General features: G+C 44.7%; 1 protein-coding gene across 1 annotated transcript in view; it reads right to left on the reverse strand.

The window, feature by feature from the left end:
* Positions 1 to 12645, reverse strand: part of ZC3H14 (zinc finger CCCH-type containing 14) — a 125057-nt gene that overhangs the window by 27559 nt on the left and 84853 nt on the right. Inside the window, exon 9 of the mRNA XM_053697578.1 lies at positions 12493 to 12642. Within this exon, the coding sequence (XP_053553553.1) occupies positions 12493 to 12642 (150 nt within the window). The remainder of the gene's footprint in view (positions 1 to 12492; positions 12643 to 12645) is intronic.

The following is a 12645-nucleotide window of genomic DNA, read 5'->3' on the forward strand; positions in this document are numbered from 1 at the left end:
GGGCCCTAAAAGTCACAAATATGTAAATATGCTATATGTGTATTGCAAATTTAGATTTCCATTGTAGATCAAAAGGAGAAAGTTAAATAAAATAAGCACTATTATTGAGGGACAACAGTTCAAATTGTTGTGAAATAGATGTATGATTTTGTTAAATGCCACATAGAGAATTTGTGAGTATGTGTGTGGTATCCTATATATACATCATTGCAAATGCGTTAATGGTCACTTAGACCAAATTCCCATAACATTTGTATATATACATGAGATCACTCCTAAAGCAGGAAGTAAGTGTGGTAAATAATAAAGCCTGAAAAAAACCCCACTACAATTACCAGAAATTGATAAAGGTCGAATTCAGAGTTCAGGCCTTCTGGTATTCTAGTTTTTAATCTGAATATCCAGAAGGCCTCTCTCTCTGCCAACTTTCTGGCTCTACTTTCTCCCTGTTTCACAGGGACAACCCTCTCTACAATATTCCACTTGAAACTACTTACATCCTTGTTGTGAAATTGAGAGAAGTGTTTAATAAGTGGTGTAGTGAGAGTGCCGGCCCTTATGTCAGTTAGATGTTCTTTAATTCTGACACGTGCTTCCCTTGTGCTAAGACCTACATATTGAAGTCCGCACCGGATGCAGGAAATCACATAGACAATGTACATTGAACGACAGTTCAAACAAAGTTTAATCTGAAACCTTTCACCTGTGGCCAGGGAGCTAAAGCTGTCACCAAATTGTGCTTTAGCACATGCTACACAAGTCAAATAATTACAATGGTACATCCCATTGAAACTGAGCCAAGAGAAGGTATTCCCAGATATAGCCTTTAGTCTTGTAGGGGCTACCATATTCCCCACTGTTCTACCCCTCTTATAAGCAAACCTAATTCCTTTCTCCACTACATTCTGTAGCCCGTCGTCGGCTAACAAAAGTGGGAAATGTTTCCTGACTATGTTGCATATTTGGGGATACTGTTGGGGAAAAATACAGCCTTACTGTCTTTAGTGCTTTCATGGGTTTTTTGTTTACTGTTATTCAAGCTTGTTCCTGTCAAGTGATTTGACGGCTCTCCTAGCCCAGAGTATGGTAGGTAGCTTGTAACCCCTCTCCTTCAGTCTCTCAGTTAGGTCATTAGCTTGTTTTTCATACTCCCCTTCATTTGCACAATTTCTTTTGAGGTGTATGAACTGACCTTTAGCCACACCTTTAAACACTCTCTGTGGGTGGCAACTAGAGGCATGAAGGAGGTAGTTACCTGAAATAGGTTTGCAAAAGACCTCAGTCTCAATGTTTTTGTCTACAATCCCCCTTAACGTCAAATCCAAAAGATTTGTGGGATTCAGATGTAAAGATTATGCCTACCTCATTGATGACAAACTCTCATTGCACTCTCTGAACCTCTTCAAATAAAGAGGAGATCATCAATGAACCGCCTATACCACAATATTTCTTGCCTGTGGGGGTTTCTTCCTCCATAGACGTGGGAAAGCTCCCACCAACCCATGAACAGGTTGGCGTCAGATGGGGCAAATTTAGCCCCCATTGCTGTCCCAAGTCTCTGGAGGAAGAATCCCCCCCCCAAATTCGAAATAATTGTGGGTAAGCAAGAATCGTGTGATGTTAACCACATACTCCACATAGTACTGGTCATCCCCAAACCTTCTGTCAAGGAAGTATTTGATTGCTTTCAATCCTTTATCGTGGGGTATGGTGGAGTATAGCGATCTCACATCCACTGTGAGCCACCTATATTCATCCTGCCACACTGTTTGTCAATAAATTGAGGACATGTTTAGTGTCCGAGAGGTGGCTCCAGAGCTCGCTCACTAGTGGCTGCAGTACATTGTCCAGCCACTCAGATAGATGTTCGAGTAGAGAGCCAATTCCACTGACAATTGGCCTACCCTGTATATTACTTATGGACTTGTGCACCTTGGGTAGGTGGTTAAAAGTGAGGATAGCTGGATTATCCACTAACAGGTACCTCTTCGTATCCTGATCAATCAAACCCAACTCTACCCCATCGTCCACCAGGGAAGACAGCTGTCGTAGGAATGCTCTTGTGGGATCCCCTTTTAATAAGATATAATCCTTTTCATTTCTGAGTTGTCTGTGCGCTTCATTAATAAAATCTGTCTTGTCTACCACCACAATAGCCCCACCCTTGTCTGCAGCCCTTATGACAATTTCGTCATTGTTTCTTAGACTATCCAGTGCAGATCTTTGTGCTCTATTGAGATTTCGGGTCCTGCCTCTATTTGTGGTGTATTTTTTGAGGTCTAAGAAACAATGACGAAATTGTCATAAGGGCTATTTACTTGACCAGTACTATGTGGAGTATGTTGTTAACGTCAAACGATTCTTGCTTACCCACAATTATTTCGAATTTGGGGGGGGGGGGAATACTTCCTCCAGAGACGTGGGACAGCAATGGGGGCTAAATTTGCCCCATCTTACGCCAACCTGTTCATGGGTTGGTGGGAGCTTTCCCACGTCTATGGAGGAAGAAACCCCCACAGGCAAGAAATATTGTGGTATAGGCGGTTCATTGACGATCTCCTCTTTATTTGGAGAGGTTCATAGAGTGCAATGAGAGAGTTTGTCATCAATGAGGTAGGCATAATCTTTACATCTGAATCCCACAAATCTGAGATACATTTTTTGGATTTGACGCTAAGGGGGATTGTAGACAAAAACATTGAGAGTGAGGTCTTTCGCAAACCTATTTCAGGTAACTCCCTCCTTCATGCCTCTAGTTGCTACCCACAGAGAGTGTTTAAAGGTGTGGCTAAAGGTCAATTCATACACCTCAAAAGAAATTGTACAAATGAAGGGGAGAGACTGAAGGAGAGGGGTTACAAGCTACCTACCATAATCAGGACTAGGAGACAGAGTGAATGCAAGATACTTTATATGTCAAAAATTTGTTTCTACTTGAATTGTATTCTTATATGTGCTATTGTCCTAGACTTTTAGATTGCACTTATTTGGTGTAATCTACTTTCTACCTACCTCTTATGTATATACTAATTTCTAGGTTGCACTATAAGTTCATTTATTTGAATTAAGCAGTACCTATTTCCATTTTCAGGGCTAGGAGAGCCGTCAAATCACTTGACAGGAACACGCTCTTGAATAACAGTAAACAAAAAACCCATGAAAGCACTACAGACTGTAAGGCTGTATTTATCACAGAGTACTCTCAACAGTATCCCCAAATATGCAACATAGTTAGGAAACATTTCCCACTTTTGTTAGCCGACGACGGGCTACAGAATGTAGTGGAGAAAGGAATTAGGTTTGCTTATAAGAGGGGTAGAACAGTGGGGAATATGGTAGCCCCTACAAGACTAAAGGCTATATCTGGGAATACCTTCTCTTGGCTCAGTTTCAATGGGATGTACCATTGTAATTATTTGACTTGTGTAGCATGTGCTAAAGCACAATTTGGTGACAGCTTTAGCTCCCTGGCCACAGGTGAAAGGTTTCAGATTAAACTTTGTTTGAACTGTCGTTCAACGTACATTGTTTATGTGATTTCCTGCATCCGGTGCGGACTTCAATATGTAGGTCTTAGCACAAGGGAAGCACGTGTCAGAATTAAAGAACATCTAGCTGACATGAGGGCCGGCACTCTCACTACACTACTTATTAAACACTTCTCTCAATTTCACAACAAGGATGTAAGTAGTTTCAAGTGGAATATTGTAGAGAGGGTTCTACATGTGAAACAGGGAGAAAGTAGAGCCTGAACTCAGAAGGCCTGAACTCTGAATTTGACCTCATAAATTTTTGGTAACTATGGTGTTTTTCTGTACAGGCTTTATCATTCACAAATTCTCTACGTGGCATTTAACAAAATCATACACATATTTCACAACTATTTGAACTATTGTCCCTCAATAATAGTGCTTATTTTATTTAACTTTCTCCTTTTGATCTATAATGGAAATCTATATTTGCAATACACATATAGCATATTTACATATTCGTGACTTTTAGGGCCCTGTGTGTACACCGTATCAGCTTTGTTCTAGGGTGCCACAGTAGTGAACTGGGTTAATCACATTTGTCACAATACACCACATTGGCAAGAGTAGATGGTCTCGCTAATAATGTTGTTATTGCTATTATTGTAGTGTCCCTAATTCAGTACTATTAAATGTTGGTATTAAGCAACAGGCTTTCCCTTCCCTAAGAATAGAAAGTTAATAAACAGTAAGTTTATCCTATACAAACTATGGTTTACTTCTTGCATTAGTAACGCTTAGTGTATTTAGGGAGGGACTGCAATTAACACAAGATATCCGATTGGTCTGTTGAATAGAAGGTGTGTACCTCTAGACCAATGGGAGTGTAGAAGAGTGGTTTTATCTAAATTCTGTGTAAAATATTTTACATGAGGCTTGGAGTACGGCGTTATGCCGAAACATGTCAGCCTGTGGTTCTCTCTCTAATAATTGACTCAGTTTTACCCCGGGGGTCACTAGACCCTGTTTTAATGTATACCCAATAAACTGACTTTTACCTTCAACACTCGGTGCTCCTCTATCTTTTTGCTATTGTATTCTGTGGCCGTAGGGAGCATGAGTGGTAATAGGAGCCTACAGGGGATAGGTCTTCAGGTCGGCAGTTCCACACAGGATCCGTGGATTCGACAGCCGTGTGTATGAAATACAGGGGAGCAACAGAAAGCAAGGGAGGCGGAGCCACTCGGCATCGAAGGTCCAAATAGAAGCGGAAGCTTGGAATTTTTGGAGTGCAGAGCCCATGCCAGCCGCTTCTCAGCCACAAGAGCCTGACAAATGTGAGTACAGCTGAATAGCTGTTTTCTTTCCATCGCATTGTTATATTGCGAATGTGCGGATCACTGTATTCAACACACAGGGGGAGTGTTTTGTACGGAGGGAACGTTCCGATTGACTGTTGTGGGTAATATTATGAATGAATTGCAGCTTTTGTTTATCTACTGAGGTATTTAATAATATAATAATCAGGACTATTACTACTTTATATCCGACATATGGACTAAGGCAAAGTGGAAGCCATATCTCCCATCTCTTTATACCAATTTTAAGCTATCAGCTAGAAGGAACGACTATCTCCTGATTAATGTTACAGTTAGATACCACCTTGGGGAGAAACCCCAAGCAAGTGCGAAGAACAGCCTTATCCTCATGAAACACCAGATAAGGGGGCCCATATTGCAAGTTTGCCAGCTCAGAAACTCTGTGTGCCGATGCAATGACCAACAGAAAGAGAACCTTCCATGATTGAATTCTTATGTCAAGAGAATGCATAGGTTCAAACAGAACCCTCTGCAAGACCTTAAGAACCAAGTTTAAGCTCCAAGGGGGAGCAGACTGCTTAAAGACAGGCCTGATTCGAGATAGACCCTGAACAAAGGATTGTATGTCTGGGAGATCAGCGAGTCTCCTGTTTAACAGAACAGATAAAGCCGAAATTTTTCCCTTTCGGGAACTAGCGAAGAGACCCTTCTCCAATCATTCTTGAAAAAGAGACAACATCCTGGATACCCTCACCCTATGCCAAGGGTAGCCATGAGTCTCACACCAGGACAAGTAAGTCCTCCACACCTTATGATAGATGCGACGAGTGACCGGCTTTCTTGCCAGAACCAATCACATTTCGGCAAAACCCCTCTTTGCCATGCAGTCAGCCTCAGAGAATCGAGATTTTGATGTTCAAAAAGGACCCTGTTCCAGCAGATCCCTGCGACAGGGTAACCTCCACGGCAGAGAGGATGACATCCTCACCAGATCCACGAACCACGTCCTCCTCGGCCACGAAGGAGCAATCAGAATGGAGGACGCTCTCTCCTGCTTTATACGTGCCACTACACGAGGAAGAAGCGGTAACGGAGGGAATATGTATACTAGACCGAACCCCCAAGGCATCGCCAATGCATCTATTAGCTCCTCCTGGGGGTCCCTCGACCTCGATCCGTATCGGGGAAGCTTGCAGTTCAATCTGGACGCCATGAGATTGATCTCCGGCGTCCCCCATCTGAGACAGATCTCCGCAAACACCTCGGGGTGAAGAGACCATTCCCCTGGGTGAAAAGTCTGCCTGCTGAGAAAATCCGCCTCCCAGTTGTCCACACCCGGGATGGGGATCGCAGAGAGCAAACAGTTGTGGGTCTCTGCCCACTCCAGTATCCGAGACACCTCCCTCATTGCCAGGGAGCTCCTCGTGCCTCCCTGGTGGTTGATGTAAGCCACCGAGGTGATATTGTCTGTCTGGAACCTGATAAAGCTGAAGTCTCTCAGACGAAGCCACGCCTCCAGAGCATTGTAGATCGCTCGAAGCTCCAGAATATTTATTGGAAGAAGGGACTCTAAGCGAGACCACTTCCCTTGTGCTATCCTGGCACCCCAAACAGCTCCCCATCCCGCCAGACTCGCGTCCGTGGTAATCTCCCAGGACGGTCTCAGGAAGGATGTCCCCATGGACAGGTGATACGGGCAGATCCACCAGGAGAAGGAAATCAGAGTCCGTGCATCCAAGCGTATCGGCTGCGAAAGATCGGAATGATCGCCGTTCCACTGTCTCAACATGCACCATTGAAGAGGTCGGAGATGAAACCTGGCGAATGGAATGATGTCCATGCTGGAAACCATGAGTCCAACCATTTCCATGCACTGAGCTACGGACTGTCTCGCTGTAGACTGAAGAGCAAGACAGGTGGACGCCGTCATCGCGCGTCGCTTGTCCGTAAGAAAGATCTTCATGGACACCGAGTCTGATTGTGCCCAAGAACTCCACTCTGGTACTGGGGACCAGAGAACTCTTCTCGAAATTGATCCTCCAACCGTGAGATTGAAGTAACTGCAGCAGGACCCTGGTGTGGACCTCTGCCAGATGGTATGACGGTGCCTGAACTAGAATATCGTCCAGATAGGGCGCCACCGCAATGCCCTGGGATCTGGCCACTGCTAGAAGGGCCCCCAGGACCTTGGTAAAGACCCTCGGGGGGCCGTCGCCAGACCGAAGGGAAGAGCCACGAACTGGAAATGCCGATACAGAAAGGCAAATCTGAGGAACCTGACATGGTCCCTGTGAATCGGAACATGAAGGTAGGCATCCTTCAAGTCTATAGAGGTCATTAGCTGCCCCTCTAGGACTAGGGGAAGAATGGATCTGATTGTTTCCATTTTGAACAATGGAACGGACAGAAACTTGTTTAAACATTTGAGGTCCAGAATCAGGCAGAACGTGCCCTCCATCTTTGGGACCACAAACAAATTGGAGTAATACCCTAGACCCCTTTCTGCCTGGGGTACTGGTACGATAACCCCTAGAGAGGAGAGATCCCGCACACAACTCAGAAAGGCCTTCTAGCATTGAAGACAGTTTTGACAGGAGGAATCTGCCCCTGGGCGGAGAGGACTTGAACCCTATCCTGTAACCCTGGGCAACTACCTCCAGAACCCAGGGGTCTAAGAATAGAGACAATCTGCCCCCACTCGGTCTGCAGACCAGTCGGGGGCCGCCCCTTCATGCGAACTTAGTCTCGGCGGGCTTGTTCCAAGGTTGAGCAGGCTTCCAGGCACCCTTGGATTGGTCCGCTGTCGCAGTGGGCTGAGAGCGTTGCGCCATATCCCCATGAAAGGGACGAAAATTAGCACTCTTAGGCTTCGCCTTCTTATCATGGGGAAGGAAGGCACCCTTGCCTCCTGTAACCGTGGATATGATAGAGTCCAGACCTGGACCGAACAGGATCTTGCCCTTGAAAGGCAAAGACAACAGCCTCGTCTTAAAGGTCATGTCCACCGACCAAGATTTTAGCCACAGAGCTCTGCGTGCTAGAACCGAAAAGCCTGACACCTTGGCATTCAGGCAGATAATCTACATATTAGCGTCACAAATGAAAGAATTGGCCACCTTTAGGGCCTTAATCTTTTCCTGCACCTCTTCGAAAGAAGGTTCACCCTCAATCATATCAAATAATACATCGCACACCAATATGGCGCAGCTCCAGCAACCGCGGCAACCGCCGCTACCAGTTGAAAAACAAGCCCTGTGTGTTGAAACATCTCTTGCAATATGTTTTCCAACTTCTTATCCAAAGGCTCCCTAAACGAAGAACTATCCTCTAAAGGAATCATTGTGCGCTTAGCGAGCATGGAGATGGCCCCATCCACCTTGGGAATGGTTCCCAACAACTCTAGCTGGGCCTCCGGGACGGGGAAAAGCTTTTTAAATTGAGAAGGGGAAAAGGAAGAACCTAATTGATCCCACTCATTCTTAATAATGTTCGCCATCTTGACAGGAACCGGGAAGGTCTGGGGAACCACCCTGTCCTCGTAAACCTTATCCAACTTAGGAATGGAGGGCTCCTCTGGTAGCTTGGCTTCTGGAACCTCTAAGGTAGCCAGCACTTGCTTTAACAAAAAAACGCAAGTTCTCCATTTTAATCCGAAAACCGGGTTGCTCTGCTGCCGGAGGTTTAGATGATGCGGACTCCGACCCCGAAAGGGCCTCTTCCGACGCGACGGATTGGGCCTCGTCATTGTACCATTCCTCTGAGGCGTCCGACAGACACAACTCCTGTATCAGGCCGCTATGAAAAGCGCTACGCTTAGCAGAATGCGGCAAAGCATGGATCACCTTAGCGACTGCCAATTCAAGCTGGTCCGCAAAGTCTGGCGGCCAAGCAATTTCCCCCGAAGGGGTAACAGTCGGACCCTGGGGCTCTGCATGTGGTATAGGGGACGCCATGGGGAACGCACCTCACGGGACGGAGACCCCTCTGAGGTGGACGGCTCAGTAGTGCTAGACATTTTCTTATGTTTGGAAGTCGTAGCCTTCTCAAGGCATGTGGAACACAGTTGCGCAGGCTGGTCTACCAAAACCTCACAATAAACACAGGTATAAGACTTAGATAAAGATGGTGTACCCTCTAACGCGTCAGAATCCTCCATAGTTTTCTAAAAAAAGGACGAGAACAGGCACCTTTATAACCACCAAAAGCCGGGGCACTCACCACCTCCTATGAACCGGACTCAGAAACTGCTTCGTCTCCTCCATCGCAGATCAAACCGGAAGTGAAGAAGCCCCACCCGGTCACAAGGATGACTATGCAGGGCCGCCCCTGCCGATGAGAAAACACGCCAAAAAAAGACTGTGCAAAACTCCCGGAAGAGAACCTGTCAGTTCCACAAAAATGCCAGAGCCGCGTCCTTGCACTTAACGCAGCAATCACATAATAAACTTATCATAACGTACATACCCCCCTGCTCAATAATCCCCTCATAGGAATATTACCCCTTGATTCTATAAAGATAAAAGGCACCAAACTGTGGCCCTGCTTCTGTGTTATCATTATGTAAAAATGAAACGATCTTACCAGAATCTACGCCGTGGAACAGGAATGTGGCCTTTCAAATGTGACAAGTAGCAGCTGCGCTCTTGACATGGATTTGAGAGACGAAAGCAATCTGAGAAACTTGTCAACGCCGATTGCTAAAGCTAAAGGAGCTGTTAATATGAGTCGGGATGGTGTCGCAAAGGGAAGTTCCCTTTGCATCTCCGGACTCTAATGTTCACCCAGGCCCTCAAGATGAGAAGCTTAAAGGGCTACTTAAACTCCTGTCCCATAGCGAAGGGTAGGACCCCTCATAAGAGACCTCCGATATTCCGGCACCTATCTACCACCTCCTGTGACAAAAGGCAAAGAGTGACTGGGGGATGAGGGGAGTGGGGGAAGTATTTAAGACTTCGGCTGGGGTATCTTTGCCTCCTCCTGGTGGACAGGTTCTTAATTCCCACTAGTAATGAATGACGCCGTGGACTCTCCTCCCCTTTAGATGGAAAATCCCTTTATTACCCATACCCCAGTTTTGCATAACCAACACAGTTATATTAATATATTATATACCTCTGTGATTACCTTGTATCTAAGCCTCTGCAGACTGCCCCCTTATCTCAGTTCTTTTGACAGACTTACATTTTAGTCAATCAGTGCCGACTCATAAATAACTCCATGGGAGTGCGCTGGCACACATGAACTAGCGCTGTAAGCTGTGAAATGCACTGAGATAAGAGGCGGCTCTCAAGTGCTTAGAAATAAGCATATGAGCCTACCTAGGTTTAGCTTTCAATGAAAAAAATTTGATGATAAGCTTTTTATGATTCAGATTGGGCATGCAATTTTAACCCCTTAATGACCACAGCACTTTTCCATTTTCTGTCCGTTTGGGACCAAGGCTATTTTTACATTTCTGCGGTGTTTGTGTTTAGCTGTAATTTTCCTCTTACTCATTTACTGTACCCACACATATTATATACCGTTTTTCTCGCCATTAAATGGACTTTCTAAAGATACCATTATTTTCATCATATCTTATCATTTACTATAAAAAAAAATATAAAATATGAGGAAAAAATCGAAAAAAACACATTTTTTCTAACTTTGACCCCCAAAATCTGTTACATATCTACAACCACCAAAAAACACCCATGCTAAATAGTTTAAAAATTTTATCCTGAGTTTAGAAATACCAAATGTTTACATGTTCTTTGCTTTTTTTGTAACTTATAGGGCCATAAATACAAGTAGCACTTTGCTATTTCCAAACCATTTTTTTTCAAAATTAGTGCTAGTTACATTAGAACACTAATATCTTTCAGGAATCTCTGAATATCCATTGACATGTATATATTTTTTTTTAGTAGACAACCCAAAGTATTGATCTAGGCCCATTTTGGTATATTTCATGCCACCATTTTACCGCCAAATGCGATCAAATACAAAAAATCGTTCACTTTTTTACAAATTTTTTACAAACTTTTGGTTTCTCACTGAAATTATTTGCAAACCGCTTGTGCAATTATGGCATAAATGGTTGTAAATTCTTCTCTGGGATCCCCTTTGTTCAGAAATAGCAGACATATATGGCTTTAGCATTGCTTTTTGGCAATTAGAAGGCCGCTAAATGCCACTGCGCACCACACGTGTATTATGCCCAGCAATGAAGGGGTTAATTAGGGAGCATGTAGGGAGCATTTTGGGGTAATTTTAGCTTTAGTGTAGTGTAGTAGACAACCCCAACTATTGATCTAGGCCCATTTTGGTATATTTCATGCCACCATTTCACCGCCAAATGCAATCAAATAAAAAAAAAAACGTTAACTTTTTCACAATTTTAGGTTTCTCACTGAAATCATTTACAAACAGCTTATGCAATTATGGCACAAATGGTTGTAAATGTTTCTCTGGGATCCCCTTTGTTCAGAAATAGCAGACATATATGGCTTTGGCGATGCTTTTTGGTAATTAGAAGGCCGCTAAATGCTGCTGCGCATCACGCGTGTATTATGTCTAGCAGTGAAGGGGTTAATTATGTAGCTTGTAGGGAACTTGCAGGGTTAATTTTAGCTTTAGTGTAGAGCTCAGCCTCCCACCTGAAACATCAGACCCCCTGATGCCTCCCAAATAGCTCTCTTCCCTCCCCCATCCCACAATTGTCCCCGCCATCTTAAGTACTGGCAGAAACTCTGCCAGTACTAAAATAAAAGGTATATTTGGGCTTTTTTGAGTTTTTTTTTTAGCATATTTACATATGCTGCTGTGTAGGATCCCCCCTTAGCCCCCAACCTCACAGATCCCCCACCAAACAGCTCTCTAACCCTCCCCCTCTGCCTTAATGGGCGCCATCTTGGGTACTGGCAGCTTTCTGCCAGTACCCAGTTTAGAACAAAAATGTGCTTTTTTTTAAGAAAAATCCCTTTTTCTGTAGTGTAGCTCCCCCCACACCCAAGAACAACCCCCCACCCCTCCAAGATCCCTTTTACTGAAGTTTATTTTTTTTTTAATTTTTCCCTTTTCCCCCACAGTTACAATCTCATTTTCTGTAGTATAGCGGTTCCCACCCGCTCCCGCCCCGTGCACGCGCCCGCCACCCTCTGTGCACGCGTGCGCGCCCCCGTCAGCTCCGGCCCCGATCCCGCCCCCCTCCACCTTATACGGCCCATCGATGGCCGCCCACCCGCCTCCCAAGTCAGCTCCCACCCACCAACGATACTGGCCATCGATGTCCGGTGCAGAGAGGGCCACAGAGTGGCTCTCTCTGCATCGGATGGCCATGCAGGGTTATTGCAGGATGCCTCCATATCGAGGCATCACTGCAATAACCGGAAAGCAGCTGGAAGCGAGCAGGATCGCTTCCAGCTGCTTTCCACACCGAGGACGTGCAGGGTACGTTCTCAGGCATTAACTGCCTTTTTTTTGAGGACGTACCCTGCACGTCCTTGGTCGTTAAGGGGTTAAACAACTTTCCAATGTACCTTTAATTTTGATTAGACTGTCCCTTTAAAAAGGGACAACACACTGTAAGGTCATAATTATCAAGAAAAAATTAAATTAAAAATATGTACTAAGTAATATGTAAAAATTAGCCAAAGCCAAGGTCATGTGTAACATTTTATCTAAATACTACATTAAAATAAAATTTTAATAAAGTGCTTTACCTTCTTCAATCTCTTGTTTTTGCTCTGGCAGTTCCTGCACATCAGCGTGATAACTGAGTATGGAAGATCTGCTCTGCATCAGAATCAGCTCCTCCTCCGGGAGCAGACGTGTCCTTGGAGCAACGGGTACAGTTTGTTTTTGAGGGGGAACTT

The sequence above is a fragment of the Bombina bombina genome, chromosome 1 (assembly GCF_027579735.1).
Source record: "Bombina bombina isolate aBomBom1 chromosome 1, aBomBom1.pri, whole genome shotgun sequence".
Classification (NCBI taxonomy): Eukaryota; Metazoa; Chordata; class Amphibia; order Anura; family Bombinatoridae; genus Bombina; species Bombina bombina.